This window comes from Bicyclus anynana, chromosome 24 (assembly GCF_947172395.1).
Source record: "Bicyclus anynana chromosome 24, ilBicAnyn1.1, whole genome shotgun sequence".
Classification (NCBI taxonomy): domain Eukaryota; kingdom Metazoa; phylum Arthropoda; class Insecta; order Lepidoptera; family Nymphalidae; genus Bicyclus; species Bicyclus anynana.
The window spans coordinates 7,980,006-7,996,873 of record NC_069106.1 but is presented as its reverse complement, the minus strand read 5'-3'; the positions used below and the strand labels follow the sequence as shown (position 1 = coordinate 7,996,873).

At 33.7% G+C, this 16,868-nt stretch overlaps 1 protein-coding gene and 1 long non-coding RNA gene across 4 annotated transcripts; one reads left to right on the top strand and one right to left on the bottom strand.

The window, feature by feature from the left end:
- Window positions 1-436: 436 nt before the first annotated feature.
- On the bottom strand, window positions 437-12,898 carry LOC112042815 (uncharacterized). Of its 3 annotated transcripts, none has more exons than XR_008252088.1 (9): window positions 12,544-12,898; window positions 10,830-10,967; window positions 7,186-7,470; window positions 6,545-6,633; window positions 6,143-6,231; window positions 5,660-5,748; window positions 5,179-5,267; window positions 3,405-3,534; window positions 437-2,782 (listed from the first exon to the last, which is right to left on the bottom strand). It is a non-coding gene; the product is annotated as an uncharacterized LOC112042815 (long non-coding RNA). The 3 variants fall into 3 exon arrangements; XR_008252087.1 differs by lacking the exon at window positions 12,544-12,898 and adding an exon at window positions 12,107-12,534; XR_008252086.1 differs by lacking the exons at window positions 10,830-10,967; window positions 12,544-12,898 and having other exon boundaries at window positions 7,186-10,817.
- A 510-nt stretch (window positions 12,899-13,408) lies between these two features.
- Window positions 13,409-16,864, top strand: LOC112047851 (snRNA-activating protein complex subunit 4). The gene has a single exon (XM_024085119.2). The coding sequence runs from the start codon at window positions 13,626-13,628 to the stop codon at window positions 15,990-15,992; it is 2,367 nt and encodes a 788-aa protein (XP_023940887.2). The 5' UTR covers window positions 13,409-13,625; the 3' UTR covers window positions 15,993-16,864.
- The last annotated feature ends 4 nt before the right edge of the window (window positions 16,865-16,868 follow it).

Sequence of the window (16,868 nt, the reverse complement as noted above, 5' to 3'; positions counted from 1 at the left end):
ATCAATATTATATACATCACAGCGTATCACAATCAAGGAACATATTTACTCAGGAGAAGAATACCAACCTCATACAAAAAAAGTGGCACTAAAATTACCGCCATCTGTGGAATGCCCCCATTGAAACAATTTGCCAACGCGGGAAATTCAAAGCTAATATATTGTTTTTAAATTTTCACTGTTCAGCTTTTGTAGACGGAATAGCTTTAAAATAAATATTTTTAAAAACCATTTCGATTAATTAATTAATTTAAACAGATATTTATAAACTCTGTCGATTAATTAATTAATTTAAACAGATTTTTAAAAATATTTATTTTAAAACCACTCCGTCCCCAAAAGCTGAACTGTGAAAATATTAAAAACAATATAATAGCACAATATTTTAGTAACAAGTAATTGTATATAATAAATTAAACAATAGAAAGAATAACAGTTTCAAGTTGAAATGTCTTTATTATCAAATAAAAAATCTTATGCACTTAAACAATAACTAAGTAAACATCAGCACCTAAAATGTAATCTAAATATATTCATTTTGCTTCTAAAACTAAATTTTATCTTTAAAGTAAAATGAAAACCAAAATAAAAATATATCTATGCATCAATTGGGTGACTCCACTGAGATATTTTGGAAAATCAAGTCAATTATAACTTAACCAATTCATACATAAAAATATAGATTGTCGGGATATTTGTACATATGATAAACTATGCAAACGTCACACAGTTTCACCAGCGTAGTTCTCGTTCCCGTGGGAATACAGAGATAACAATTATGGCCTAATCCATGATTATAATGCTGTAACAAATTTTTAAATCAGCAAAGTAGTTTCACAGCCTATTCAATGCAAACAAATCAATAATCAAATTCTTCTTCTTTCTAATTAGTATAAATTTCATAAACAATAAAATTATTAGAATTTGGCTAATGAAAGTAGAAACTGAAATCACCCGCCAAATTTTAAAAAATCGAAGTAAATTCTCAAAATTATAGTGCAAATATTGGAATAACTGAGTTTAACACTTATAGTATAATAATGTATTCACAAAGAAAAACTAATTTAAATAAATTATGAAAACGCATGTTTTTTTAATTTGTTTATATGATTTTTAAATTTGGCGGGCAATTTCAGTCTCTACTTTCTTTAGCCAAACTTTACAACCTAATGCGATAACATAATATTACTTTTAGGCAAATCAATAGAGCATTTACCCTCTACCTCCTCAGAAACAGCTCTGATTTTGATGATTATTTTTGTTCAGTTTGTTTCTTCATATAATTTGAAATCAGAAACCTTTTGGAGTGATGATGGAACGATTTATACTATTTAACAATAGTTATGCTATTTATATAATAAATTATTAAAAAAACAAACACTACCGACTTCAAAAACACAAAGTTATGCAGTAAACTAATAAGCTGAAGAAAACATTATAATATTTTCTATCTACTGATTACTGAAGCCGGTGCCAATTGTACAATTAATGGGTAGGCAATCAATCGTACCGTTTTTTTCCACCTTAAGGATTCGAATTGTTTTCCGAAATTTATATGGGACCTACTTCGAAATAAACCCTTTACAAAAAATAAAGAATTTTCAAAATCGGTCCACTCAGTAAAAAGTTACGCATAGTTTAACATTACAATAAATGGGAAAACAATTAATCATCTTCTATTTTCCTACTATTAGGTTTGAAATTGTTTTTCAACATTTTATGAGACTTTTAGGAATATACCCTTTCTATCAAAAAAAGAATAATCAAAATCGAACCACCCAATAAAAAGTTATGCTTGGTTTTATATTAAAATGAATGAGAAAACAATCAATCGCACATTTAGGATTGGAATTGTTTTTTAAAATTTATATGGGAGCTTTACAATCAAAATACCTTTACAATCTATAAAGAATTTACGAAATCGGACCACTTCGTAATAAGTTACGCATATTTTTACAATACAATTAATGGGAATAATTAAAATTTATAATGATTTGGGACCATTGTCGGAATATACCCTTTCTATTTAAAACAAAGTTATTCAAATCGGAATTCGAAGACATGCTTGGTTTTAAACTAAAACAATCAAGAATGATCAATCAAAAGAATTATCAAAATCGGACTACTCATGTTAACAGTTATGCTTGGTTTTACATTACAAAAACAGGGGATGATTGATTGTTTAACCATTAATTTTAGTATACAACCAAGTATAACTTTTTATTGAGTGGTCCGATTTTGATAATACTTTTTTATTATAAAGGGTTCATTCCGAAGATAGTCTTTTAAAGATATGAAAAAGCAATTCGAACCCTATAGCTAGGAAAACATTAGATAACTAATTGTCGGCCCATTAATTGGACCATTGGCACCGCCTTCAAAGTGATTAATAGATAGAAAATATTATAATATTTTCTTTCGTTTATTAGTTTTCTGCATAAGTTTGTATTTTTGAAGTCGGTTGTATTTAAAAAAAAATATGTATAAATAGCATAGATATTTTTTAACAATTTAAATAATTTCGTCCACCAAAACATTTTTGATTTTAAATAACATTAAAAAAATGACTTTAAAAAAAAATCATCAAAGTCGGAGCTGTTTCTGAGGACTTCCAGCATATGTTTGTTTTATTTATTATTTGATTCCATTATTTCTTTCATAAAAATGTGACATTTTTCATTATGAGAAGTACAGACATAAAGAGACGAATTTTAGTATTCCAAAGAATCATGGTGCAGGTGCCTGGTCCATTGATTATAATTGTTACATCAATTGTTGTGACCTGTAATAGAAAATTTCATTTAACATGATTTTTTAAAATGCACTGAAAATAAATATTTACATAATTATATATAATAAGAATTCCTATTCTCTTCAGGGACATATCAAATTTTTAGTCTATTTTCTGCTCCATTTACAAAAAATCATTTTAGGAAGCTCAGCTGTAACCTTGAAAAGTATAGAAATATGGATATTTTGTTACATTATTTACAAGCGGACGCCCGCTACTTCGTCTATGTGGAATTCAGTTTTTCACAAACTTGCACACAAACTTAAAGAGAAATTATAATGTGTTTATTTCAGTTTTTAAAAACAAAACTGTAAGTGTATCTAGGAAACATGTAGTTCATTGTTATTAAGCAGGTCAAAACTACCTTGTTGGTTCAGTAGCTAGTCCATGTGTTTTGGATCACGAGATCCTGGTTCTGTCTTTAAGAGATATTGAGTTTTTGCTTCTGCTAACAAATTCTTAGTTTGGAGTTGGGAAGTTGGTGGTGTCACACCCCCGTGCCTCAGAGAGCATGTTAAGCCGTCGAACCCGGTCATTATCATTAACATTTCTGATAGTGATCATTAATCAATCTAATAATATCAACCTAAGCCGAATGAATAAAGCAAGTTACCTTGTGCTATTTTGCAAAAATGCCAGCAGCAACGTGGCTGCAGTAGTGTGGCTCGGGACGGGTACAGCTAGATCTTCATCTTTTATTTCTATCTCATGATATTTAACAATATATCTTCATTTTATAGCACCTGCAAAAATAAATCAGAAGTTATACATTTTACATAACTATTATTGCATGCACTGCACCTGCAAAAATAAATAAGAAGTATACATTTATGGGGTGTAAGGGGGAGGCTAGTACCAGTCAGCCTCTCCAACTGCCAACATCACCTGCACGTGGTGCACCCTGCAGATTGACCGACGAGGTTCTGGCGACCGACTAATGGCGGTTTAACCATTCTGATTCAGCTAGACTTCACAAGTACCACAGACCGGTGTCAGGCAGCAGCGATACCGGTGCGAGAAGTCTAGGCCTGCGAATGACCAACCCGCATGCCCAGCGTGGTCATTTATGGGCATTACCTTGCAATGTATAGTACAACACAACAAGATCCATGCAAGAGGCCTATGTCCAGCAGTGGACGTCTATCGGCTGATAAGGTATACATTTTACATAATTATTATTGTTACCAGTTAAGAGGATAATCCCAGAGGATGTTGCTATTTCGTGATCTAAACCAGACATTTTCCTTTAGCATAGTACTTGTAGAGCTTACTGTCCCGTGGGAGACTAACATTCCAAAGGACCACAGTATAAAACTGAATAAATGTTATGACCTAACAAATGAACTAACTAAAATGGCTATATGGTTAGTCTGTACGCCGTAGAGAGGTGCGAGAGGATTACCAGCAAAATCTCTCTATAATTTGCTTAGAGACCTTGGTCTCTCTAGAAGTGCAGATTTGGGTTACCAAATTTGGCAGACCTTACTACGCAGGGAGAACAACACGAGCAGAGAAGGGGAGTGTTAATCAATTGTCAAGGAATTCTTGAACCTTACGTCCATTGATCACAAGTCCAAGCTCTGCTCAGCGTTTTTCTCTCTGCCACGTGATGGACGCCCACATGGTGAATCCATGAATTGGTAAGATATTCGTCTCAAAAAAATCATGTTGTACACTAAAATAATTTAGTTGAGTAGGGTGAGGCAAGCAACAATGACCGCGTGAAATACAGTTTTTCACAAATCTCCCTTGATTTTTTCAGGAATAAAAGTTAATTTTAGTGAAATTTATCAATAGTTTTTTCAAGTGATTATAATTATATACACAATACTAAAATGCAAACAAGGTCTTTTAAATTTTTCATCTGTCTGTGTTTCTGTTTCTCTGGGATAATCTTTGGAACGGCTGAACCGATTTTAATTGCACTTTCATTGGAAGATAGAGGAAGTTATTGAGCAATATTTAGGCTACTTTTTATCCCAGAAACATGGTTCCCGCTGGATGTTCAAAAACTGAACATCACACGGTTGAAATCGCGGGCGTCCGCTAGTATTATAATATTGGTTAGCTAATGTGGTTTTGGATAACGAGGTCGTGGCTTCGAATCCTGGGTCAGGCTATCAGATACTGAGTTTTTCTTTCTTCCAAGAAATTTACAGTTCTCAGCCTGGAGTTGGTAAGTTGTTTGTATTACACTCCCGCGCCTCGTCCAGGTCATTATCATTAACATCTGATAGTGATCCACAATGAATTTCACTTTATCTCCCTTAGCTCACCAACCTTTATTGTAGCAGTGTGGTGGGTCTAAGCTCCCTAACCCCTTTTCTATAAGGTCTGGCTCTGTAGTGTCGTTAAAATAGGCTGATAATGATGATAAAGCAGGTTACCTTGTGCTATTTTGCAAACATGCCAGCAGCAACTGTGTGGCTCAGCACTGACTGGCACAGCTAGACCTTCATCTTCTATTTTGCTACACCTGAAAAATTCAACATAAAGAATAAATTTTATGTATTTTCACCAGTTAAAAACAAATGAAAACTAAAATAATTTTATTAAGTGAAAAATGTGAAGAATAGATTATGAAAAAAAACATAAGACTCGAATTGAGAACCTCCTTCTTTTTTTGAAGTAGGTTAAAAATGTGAAAAAAATTCAGTTAAATTCTCATCTTGGAGTTGGGAAGCCTTTAATCCCGATTATTATCATTAGCATCAGATAGTGGTTATTAATAAATTGAACATTATCACCCTAAGCCCTCCAACAGCATTGGAGCAGTGTGGTGGGTCTCAGCTCCATAATCACTTTTCTATAAGGCCTGGCCCTGTAATGCCGTAAAAATAGGTTGATAATAACGATGAAGCAGGTTACCTTGTGCTATTTTGCAAACATGCCAGCAGCAACTGTGTGGCTCAGCACTGACTGGCACAGCTAGACCTTCATCTTCTATTTTGCTACACCTGAAAAATTCAACATAAAGAATAAATTTTATGTATTTTCACCAGTTAAAAACAAATGAAAACTAAAATAATTTTATTAAGTGAAAAATGTGAAGAATAGATTATGAAAAAAAAACATAGACTCGAATTGAGAACCTCCTTCTTTTTTTTGAAGTAGGTTAAAAATGTGAAAAAAAATTCAGTTAAATTCTCATCTTGGAGTTGGGAAGCCTTTAATCCCGATTATTATCATTAGCATCAGATAGTGGTTATTAATTAATTGAACATTATCACCCTAAGCCCTCCAACAACATTGGAGCAGTGTGGTGGGTCTCAGCTCCATAATCACTTTTCTATAAGGCCTGGCCCTGTAATGCCGTTAAAATAGGTTGATAATAACGATGAAGCAGGTTACCTTGTGCTATTTTGCAAACATGCCAGCAGCAACTGTGTGGCTCAGCACCGACTGGCACAGCTAGACCTTCATCTTCTATTTTGCTACACCTGAAAAATTAAACATAAAGAATAAATTTTATGTATTTTCACCAGTTAAAAAACAAATGAAAACTAAAATAAAAACATAGAAGTCGGTTAAAATAATTCAGTTAAATTCTCATCTTGGAGTTTGGAAGCCTTCAATCCCGATTATTATCATTAGCATCAGATAGTGGTTATTAATTAATTGAACATTATCACCCTAAGCCCACCAACAGCACTGGAGCAGTGTGGTGGGTCTCAGCTCCATAATCACTTTTCTATAAGGCCTGGCCCTGTAATGCTGTTAAAATAGGTTGATAATAACGATGAAGCAGGTTACCTTGTGCTATTTTGCAAACATGCCAGCAGCAACTGTGTGGCTCAGCACTGACTGGCACAGCTAGACCTTCATCTTCTATTTTGCTACACCTGAAAATTTAAACATAAAGAATAAATTTTATGTATTTTCACCAGTTAAAAAACAAATAAAAACTAAAAGAATTTTATTAAGTGAAAAATGTGAAGAATAGATTATGAAAAAAAAACATAAGACTCGAATTGAGAACCTCCTTCTTTTTTTAAAATCGGTTAAAAATGTAAAAAAAAATTCAGTCAAATTCTCATCTTGGAGTTGGGAAGCCGATAGCAAAATTTCACATATTTTCACCAGGTTAAAAACAAACAAAAACTAAAAGAATTTTATTAAGTGAAAAATGTGAAGAATAAATTATGAAAAATGTAAAAAAAAATCAGTTAAATTCTCATCCTGAAGTTTTTCCCGAGCCTTTAATCCCGATTATTAACATTAGCATCAGATAGTGGTAATTAATTAATTGAACATTCACCCTAAGCCCACCAACAGCATTGGAGCAGTGTGGTGGGTCTCAGCTCCATACCTCCTCTACTATATGGAGACAATGATAAATGATGGATGTGTAGGATTAAAATAGCTTCTATGAAACATAACCTATTTTAACATACCTATTGCCTGGTTTCCATCTGTTAATGCTATATTTGCTAAGCATTGTGTGTTAATATTATTTTATTCTATTGTCTTCTTTTAAATTATCTTCTTGAAATTTCTTAGTCTGGCTTGCAAGTAATGCTAAATTTTGGGCTCATTTTTTGTGAGTTTGTTGGTACTGAACTTCTGCGAACATTGTTTATTTTTGAAAGCTTTGATTGCTTTTTGAGACATTGTGTAAATATTTTTTATATTAAAAACCGTCGTCATGCGGGTAAAATTCATGTGAAGAAGCAGGATTGCTGAAAGCATTAGGTATATATTTTAATTTTAATACATAATAAACTCTTTTTATTTATCTCTCTCTCTAACTACTTTATTGGTTCAGTGTAACTATCATGAAATTCTGAGTTTGAGTCCTGGGTTGGTCTATGAAATATTGAGCATTTCCTTCTTTCAAGAAACTCACAATAAAAATCTATACTGATATGTATTCAACCCATTTTTAAATTAAATGTCTTAAATGGTGAAGCATAACATTGTGAAGAAACCTGCATAACTGAGAATTTTCTTAATTGTCTAGGTGTGTGAAGTCTGCCAATCCGCATTGGGCCAGCATGGAGGACTAAGGCCTAACCCCTCTCGTCCTGAGAAGTGACTCGTGCTCAACAATGAGCCGAAAATGGGTTGTTAATCTATACTAATATTATAAAGAGGTAAAGTTTGTAAGTTTGTCACATTTTTTAAATGGGGTAATTTTCGGAACTACTGGTCCGATTTCAAAAATTCTTTCACCAAAGAGATTGCTACATTATCGGGGAGTGCTATAGGCTATATTTTATATTAGCATATATTCGCCGAGTTAACACAGTTTTTGTCATACAGGTCGGACCGAAAATCCTCTTAAGCAGACTTATTCGCATGCGCTGCCTTAACCATTGTGTAAAATTGAAATTAATGTATGGAGGCTTTATGTATCTTTAAAAGTTCTACAAAAAAGTCCGCGACACCATATATCTATCTTCTATATATTAGCAGATATAGTACCTTTTGTGTTTTGAAAATTATAAATTTTATATACTTAGGTTTGCGTCATTATTTATGCTACTTAACTTAAATCCTTATCAAAATAAATTATTTAATAATCACAAGGATATTATGGAGATAAGATTTGCCCTTTATAGTATGTTAATTAGTTTTGGAGATAATACAAAATTTCTCAAAGACGCAGAAAGTCCGCTACATGACGCCCCGCGCTTTCCATTACGTGGTTCCCGTTCCTGTGTGAATATGGGAATCAAACATAGCCTATGACACTCGCAAATAACGTAGCTTTCTATTGATAAAACAATCTTTCAAATCGGTCCAGTAGATCCAAAGATTATAATTTTAGCATAGAAGTCTCTATTTTCCTTTGTCATCGCACCACGCTCATATTTTCTATTTTTTGTCTGTCTGTTTGCCTTTTTTTTGACCGGACATCACGCTGATACTACAGAATGAATTCAAACGATACTTAAGACGATTTGAGACCATAATACGTAGAAGGATAATAGGATACTTTTTGTCGTGAAAACAAAATCAGAATTGGGTGAAGTAGGGGTAGAAAGTTTGTACGGAAAGTCCTTAATTTTTTTAGTTACAAGGTATAAGTTATAAAACTTGCAAAATAGAATGTGAAATAGGGGTTGAAAGTTGACATCGATTTTTACGCGGACGAAGTCGCGGGCGTCCGCTAGTATGTATTATAAAGAGGTAAAGTTGGTGGTGTTCTAGCAGGTAAACTCTGGATCTACTGAACCAATTTTGAAAATTCTTTTACCACTAGAAAGCCACGTTATTTCTGAGTATCATAGGCTATATTTTATCCGCGTATTCTCAAACTGCAGAAAGTTGGTTAATATTAAGTAGTTAGTAAAAGCTCAACTGAATGAGGAATGTTCATAAATAAATTATATATACTTAATATTCTTTATAAACTCCAAGCCCACCAACCGATACTGATGAATGAAGGATTAGTAGGATTAAGTAGCATCTACAGGGTGCTCGGGAGTATTTCCCATAACTCAAGGGTAGCTCCAAGTTCTATAAGGAAAATTAATTTAAAATGTCTAAGGAACATGTGTATTAAAAAACTTTAATAAAAACAAGTCAACCAACTTCAAAAACATACTTACTAAACTAAAAAACGAAAAATAACATTATACTAAGTTCTATATATCATATTATGTTCTTACTGATGATCAGTTTGAAGGTGGTGCTAGCCCAATGATGTATTAATTCAAGCCATGTAAGAATATCATAAATATTTAGGTTTTTCAGACAGTGTTCTTTCATGTAGTTCTTTCAGTAACAGCTTAAATTAAAACAACACCGGTTTAGCACAGCCTTCAAACTGATCATCAGTTAGAACATAATATGATATGAACTTAGTATAATATTATTTTTCGCTTTTTAGTTTAGCCAGTATGTTTTATGTTTTTGAAGTTGGTTGAATTTCTTTAATTAAAATTTTTTAGTTTTCCATTTTTAGTGAAATCATCCTAGATATTGATCTAGCGCCAAAGGTATGTTGCTATGAGTCGTGATAAAACATTGTATTTGATTGCCTCTGACTTAGAATCAAACTAATTACTACTGTGAACCATCGAGAAGTTCCCTTAACCGTCCTTCGTCTTCATTACCAGACCCCTAATACAGACACAACCCATCTAGGTGGAAAGTTCTCATCAATACAAATTTATCAACACATGGTAGCTACTGTGAACAATCGAGGAGTTCCCTTAACCATCCTTCGTCTTCATTACCAGACCCCTAATACAGTCACAACCCATCTAGGTGGAAAGTTCTCATCAATACAAATTTATCAACACATGGTAGCTACTGTGAACCGTTGAGGAGTTCTCTTAACTGTCCTTCGTCTTCATCACCAAACCCCTAATACAGTCACAACTCATCTAGGTGGAAAGTTCTCCTCAATATAAACTAGTAGCTAAGGTAGCTCCTTTAAGTGGACTTGTCACCACCTTAAATTTATGAGAAATAGTCCCGAGCACCCTGTATAAAATGTAACTTAACTATGCCTAGTTGTTTCAGCTGATGCTATATTTATGAACAGCACCAATACATATAAATAAAATTTAAGTTTATGTCTGTGATTTCAAAATAACTGTGTTTTCTCAAGTGCCTATATACAATACTGACATACAGTCATACTTCTTTAAAATGTTCATCTGTTTGTTTGTTTGAGCTAATCTCTGGAACAGCAGGGTCATTTTAATGGGACTTTTACTGGAAGATAGAGAAGATTATTGATCAACATCTACTTAATATTTTGGCCATTACTTGTTATTTAACATGGGCGTACACTCACAACCACATAGACACTGATAGACATCCATGCTCATCACACTAATATGATGTTCAATTGCCACAACTGGCTGTGGCGTGTAGATGCAAAGAGCAATGATGCTATCTACTGCATCACTGGAGAGCTGTTGCTGGTGTTATATCCTTATATCTCAGAGAGTATGATATGCTATATATGCCAGTCATTATCATTAACACCTGATAGTGATCCTTTTATAATTTAACTTTATTACCCCAAGCCTATCAACCCACATTGGAGCAGTGTGCATTTTACAGTAGGTGTTTAACTTACCTTCTTATTCTCTCTCTCTTGTTCTTACAGGCAAAACATCTCGTCTTTTTTAAAAATGTAGATGACAAACCATTCATAGTTCAATGTAAAATTTATTCTAAAAGTCCAATAGTCTAATCATTGATTATCTGGACATTACTGAAATTAAGAGAGAGAGAGAGAGAGAGAGTGAGTAAATTTAATTAAAAATACATAAACATACTACGCATGAAGAGACAGATGAATATCTTAACATTCCGTGCAGGTGCCAGGTCCATCGCCTGGTAGAGAGAAATACTCCGAGCAGAGTCCTGGAGTTGTGACTACAGGATGTAGGGTTAAGGAATTCCTTGACAATTGATTAAACTCCCCTACTTGTGTTGTTCTCCCTGCTTAGCCAAATTTGGTAAGATCCTACTAAGAGCAGCTTTGGATACTTATTCTTCTTTCTCTCTTTCTTCTACATAGAAGTTGCTGCAGTCCTAAAGATGCCAAGGTCTTTAAACAAGTTATAGAAAGATTTTGTTGGTAATCCTCTCGCAGCTACTTCTACGGCAGACAGACTAACCACATAGCCATTTTTACTTAGTTCATTTGTTATTATTATTTATTACAAAACCTTGACAAGAACCAGGTGAGAAATATAACTAAAATGTCCGGAGGCAATCTGATGATAGAACAGAAACACAGATGAGGGAATTCCTCAACTGTTCACAGAAGCTACATTGTCAAAAAGAAAAAAAAAAAATGTGCAAAGCTTAGGTCTTATAGCTAAAAGCTATTTCTTTCAAACAACCTTCAATGAAAAATGTATCTTATTATTGGCAAAAGCTTTTATAGATCAAGGCAAGAAAAATATTGCTGAAATGGCCTCCGTAGCACAGTGGATTAACTATGCAAAAGTCCTGGGTTCTATCCCCGGCTGGGCCAATTGAAGTTTTCTTTCTGGTCTATGTCTGGCTGGCTAGTTAATACCCTACTGGCAAGTGATTTAGTGTTCCGGTGAGATATTATGTAGAAACAGAAATGTGTGTGGATTTTCATCCTTTGCCTAACTAGTTATCTCGCTTCCATCTTAGATTGCATCATCACTTATCATCTTATTCTATAATTATGTCAAAGAACAGATTTTTGTACAAAGTAAACTAACATACTCTTCATTAGTCTGCCTAGTGCCTAACATATTTATAAAAAACTTGTAATTGTAGTTTCAAATTAACAAATTGTTCTGGTTCATCATTACATAATTATAAAATACTTATTATAGATTCAAAAATAAAACTCAAATTTTACTCTACCTGCCTTTAGTACATATACCTGTGGTTTAATATTGAACTGGTAACAGATACTTTCAAATTAGTTCATGGAATTTGCTTTTCTCAGATGTTTATTTTCATTACCATTTCATAATTAACCTTATGTTGCCCCAGATTAAGCTACCTGTGATAACCAAAAGAAAATCTGTTCAGTAGATCCAGAGAAGTAAACATTCAGACAGCTGCAGGTCAGACAGTTATTTGGGGTGCATTGCATCTACAAACATCACCATAATGTAAACCCAGCATAGTTGTATAATTGAGCACGAGTTTCATAAGAATTAGTAGGATTTTAATAATTCCCATATCTTGAGAAGACTACTAAGAAACCTAATTAACTAACTAATGTAATCATTATCTGATCAATAGCTATTATTAAAGTATTTTATTATTAGCTAAAACTTAAAGTAGGTACATACCGGAGACTAAATAAATTTGTAGAATCAAATTTCTGTAATCTCTGTAGGGTCTTCTCTGGATCATCGGCAGGCGAAGAACCACACTCAAAGCATTTTCTTTTGTTCTTCTTCATAGTTATAGAGACACTTGAACTAACAAAGTCTTATTTTTAACATAATGAAAAACCACAACACTCAGATGAAACGCAAAAGACTTATAGATCTTCTCAACATCAAGAATGGCGAGGATATTACACAGCAGGTTGCTTAAATGCAATCCATGAAGAGGTCTTCATAAATATTAACAGGCCGTGGCAAACATTTATTTTATTATTCGTGAATTCGTGTTTTATTTGGTGAAATGACGCCATTTTAATTTTATAACATATTTATTTTTTATTAAGTAATTGGGGTTGCCACACTTCGTTTAGAAAATCTTACCCATACGTTACTAAAACAGTATTCAACGAGAGTGTCTTTCTATATTTTTGTAGAAGAAAAGTATTTATTCAGTTATTAAAGTCATATTTAAATCTAAAAATGTATTAGATTTATCAAAATATTATGTCAGGCGTGAGCTACTAACGATAATAATATTGCTACAACTACCAGACGGTAGAACCGTATGGATGATGACACCACAGGTCTAGCCCCCGTAGGTATAACCAAACCTTGTTCGAGAGTTGACCCGGCCTGATCACAATTATATATTTCTTGGGATCGTAATTAAAAAGGTGTCAAGTGTAAAAACCATAAAAATTAAAAACTATGATTACAATAACATCCACAAACGGCTAAAAAGATATAATATCTATTAATCTGTTTTAAGTATCTTCGTCTTGGTTCCGTGAGTAAATATGTTCCTTGGTCTTGGCCACAGAGTACTTTACTTTTTATATATGGTCTTGGCTCAAGTGCTCACAGAGTGAATAAATTAAATATTAAATTAATCATGAATAAAAATTAAAAGTATCTGGATGGATCTGGGAATCGAATCTACGGAGTACGGACAAGTAATAAATACGTGTGAGGAAATAACTTATCAACTGATCTAAATTATTCAACTTTGTCTCTTTCAACAAGCTTACAAATATTTATACAAAATGATTGATTTGGACGATAGTGTGTTCGACTCTAGTGACGAGGAAAACGACATACACGATTTAGAACAACTGAATGCCGCTCTAGATAGTCAGGATCCGTGTTCCAATGCCACTGGACTCGAAAGCTTGCCCGGCGGAAGCATTTGCAGTGCTTCCTCAACTTACGGCGAGTATTCTAAAATCGAGACTGCTCTAGCTCTTAATAAAATGTGCGAGGAGAAAATGCGAAGACTGGAAGGTATTCTGCATGTACGGTTGATCGAATGCCGAAAAAGACTGGCCCAAGTCCAATCAACTGCATTCTCTAATAATATTTATTACAAAGAAAATTTTCGCTACGTACAATGCGGCAAGCCATACTTTAAAGACAGTTGCGGCTTCCCTGCACCTGACAACGAGGATACTTTGCTGATGGCCAAGTCGAACATGTACAATTGCTCTGGAATTGCCTCAGTCCCTGGATGGACCTTTAAAGATAAGAGCTCCCTCAATAATATAATCACTAAAATGTCTAAAGAAATCAGAAAGAAAGAACTGACTAAGCAAATTTCAAATTTAACCCGTGAAAACAAATTATCGAAAAGTACAAAGAATAAAAAAGCCATTTCGGAACTCAGAAATGAAATTGGCAAAGTAGACAAAATGTCTCTCAAGAAATTAGCTCTTCCCATAAATGAGGAGTACGACTGGGATTACATAGCTTCCCATATGAGCGACAGACATAGTGCACAAGAGTATAGATCTCTTTGGAAATTGTTTTTGCACCCCTCTATAAATAAAAGTATTTGGTCTAAATCTGAGCACACTGCTATACAAAGAATTGCCTTTCAACATCATCTACAAGATTGGGACGCCATCTCTAAAGAGTTAAACTCTGGGAGAACAAACTACCAAAGTTTTGTCTACTTCCGGACAAACATGAACAACACTGTCATAGGAGGGAAATGGACCAGAGAAGAAGAGGAATACCTTAAAAGATTAATTGAGTATTACAAGGAGGACAATTACATTCCGTGGGGTAAAGTTGCAGCGTCAATGGAAAATAGGACAAAGGTACAAATTTATAACAAGTTTTATAGACTTTGCGAACTTAGGAAAGGCAAATTTCTACAAGAGGAAGATTCAGTTATACTGTCATGTGTACAACACTTTGGGCCAAACTTTCGAAAGGTGACAGAATATTTACAGGGTCGCTCAGTGACACAGTGCAGAGATCGGTACAACACGTTGATGCGGCACAACTTCTCAGCAGTCTGGACAGTGGAAGAAGATAGGAAATTAGTTCAACTAGTGTCCACCCAAGACGAGGCAACAGTTTTCTCCACAATAACACGGTTCTTTCCTGGAAAAGATCGGATGAACATTAGGACTAGATATTTGACTTTAGCTAAATGGATAAAAAGGCATCCTAATACCAATATTGCTCATGCCCCACGACGTGGTGCAAGAAGGTTGGGTCACGGAAAATCAACTAAAGATTTGAGCAAAGCCATAGAATGCTTGAAAAAACGACTACAGTCAGAAGTGACAGATAAAAAGAAAAGAAAGGTCACAGTAGACTCACCTGAGAATGTCATAGATGATGCTATGGTAGCTGTCTTAACTACAGAACTCACCATACAAATGGCAGCAGAAAGGCAAAATTTATTGTTACAAGAGGAAAGGGACGACGGTAGATGTCAGGTTGTAATCAAAGATTACGAGGTTACACATTTACACAGAATACTTCTACTATTGAAATCAAAATTAAATAAACACAAGTTTGCAAATAGTCCCTCACGTAACACACACCAAGGCTTATTAGATGTTAAGTTTGAAAAGAATTATTCTCAATTTAGATCCTATTCGAAAACGATTGCTGTAAAAAAACTTAAATCACAGAAGAAGCTAGACATTTGGGGAAATGGCACATTAGAGAACTTGGCTTATGTGTTACCGCCTCAGTATGCGACAATAATTGGTTGTAAAAAAGTCACACTTAGTCACCAGTACCCTAAAGCACAGCATGAGGAACCTAGGAATATTAATATTTTAGCCAAAAGAAATCTTATGGTCCGAAATGAGCTTCAGCTTTTAATAGAACGGTTTCATACAATTTTCCTCTGGCCAATACTACTTTCCAGCTCAACACCAAATGTATATAAGACGTACATAACACCACCCGGAGCACAGAATTTAAATAGAATTATGAGAACAAGTGATTATGAGACTCGTTCTTTTACAGATGACTATAATTTTGTGTTACCAAAGCCAGATTTGAAGACTGTTAAGAGTGTAAAAAAAAATCAAAACACTATAGATCTGGTAGAGTCAAATGATAGTCAAAAAATTAATATAGATGAAAATTTCTTTGAAAGCATATCATAGATTTTGTAATTTATTTTACACAAGAATATTACTTAAGGATGCAACATCCTTGGTTTTACCATAGATAAAAATCCGCTATGAGATAATCAAGGCAAGAGGAGAAATGATATGACAGTTTTTCAAATTGTACATAAATTAGGAGTATTCTAATAGTAAAGCAATTTTGTAAAAGTAACAGGATATCTGCGATCTTTCGGAGCTAAAGGGTTACATTTGCGGCACTGCCATGGATCCCTGAAAAACGCCAAAACAACAAAACATACAAAATGATCGTTAGATTTGTATGGGGATTCAAATTTCAAACAAAATTACAAATATCTTTGTTATTTGTCTGTTCTATAACTACAAACATTGGTTCAAATATTGAAAAATGTCACGTTTTTATCTAATTACGATAGAAGATTTAAAACATTTTGAAATTTTATATTTATCTGAGTATCTCATGAAAATCAATATATTCAATTCCCATTCACGATCATATTATACTATAGATTGGTTATGTCTCTACAAAATCCGAAAAAAAAGTGATCCGAATAATAGACTACAACACTGAGCGCACATTTATGTACAATTTTGTCTTTAATTCCATTATAATTTGTTTATGTATATATAATAGTTTTTACTCTACCTGAACAGACAACTCGACATTGTAGACGATATTTAGGTATTTGTTTATATAACTGTATGTTGTTGACCACAACTAACTCAGAGATGTGGAAATTTCCTCTTTTGAGCACCTCATTTTTCATGACCTAGTAACACATCTAACGGTATTTAACATCATTGCTTGTATCTAAAAAATCTTTGTATTTCTAGTTTAATATTAAAATAAAAACACTCGTACATTATCAATAAAGTTTGCTATAACGCTTTGCG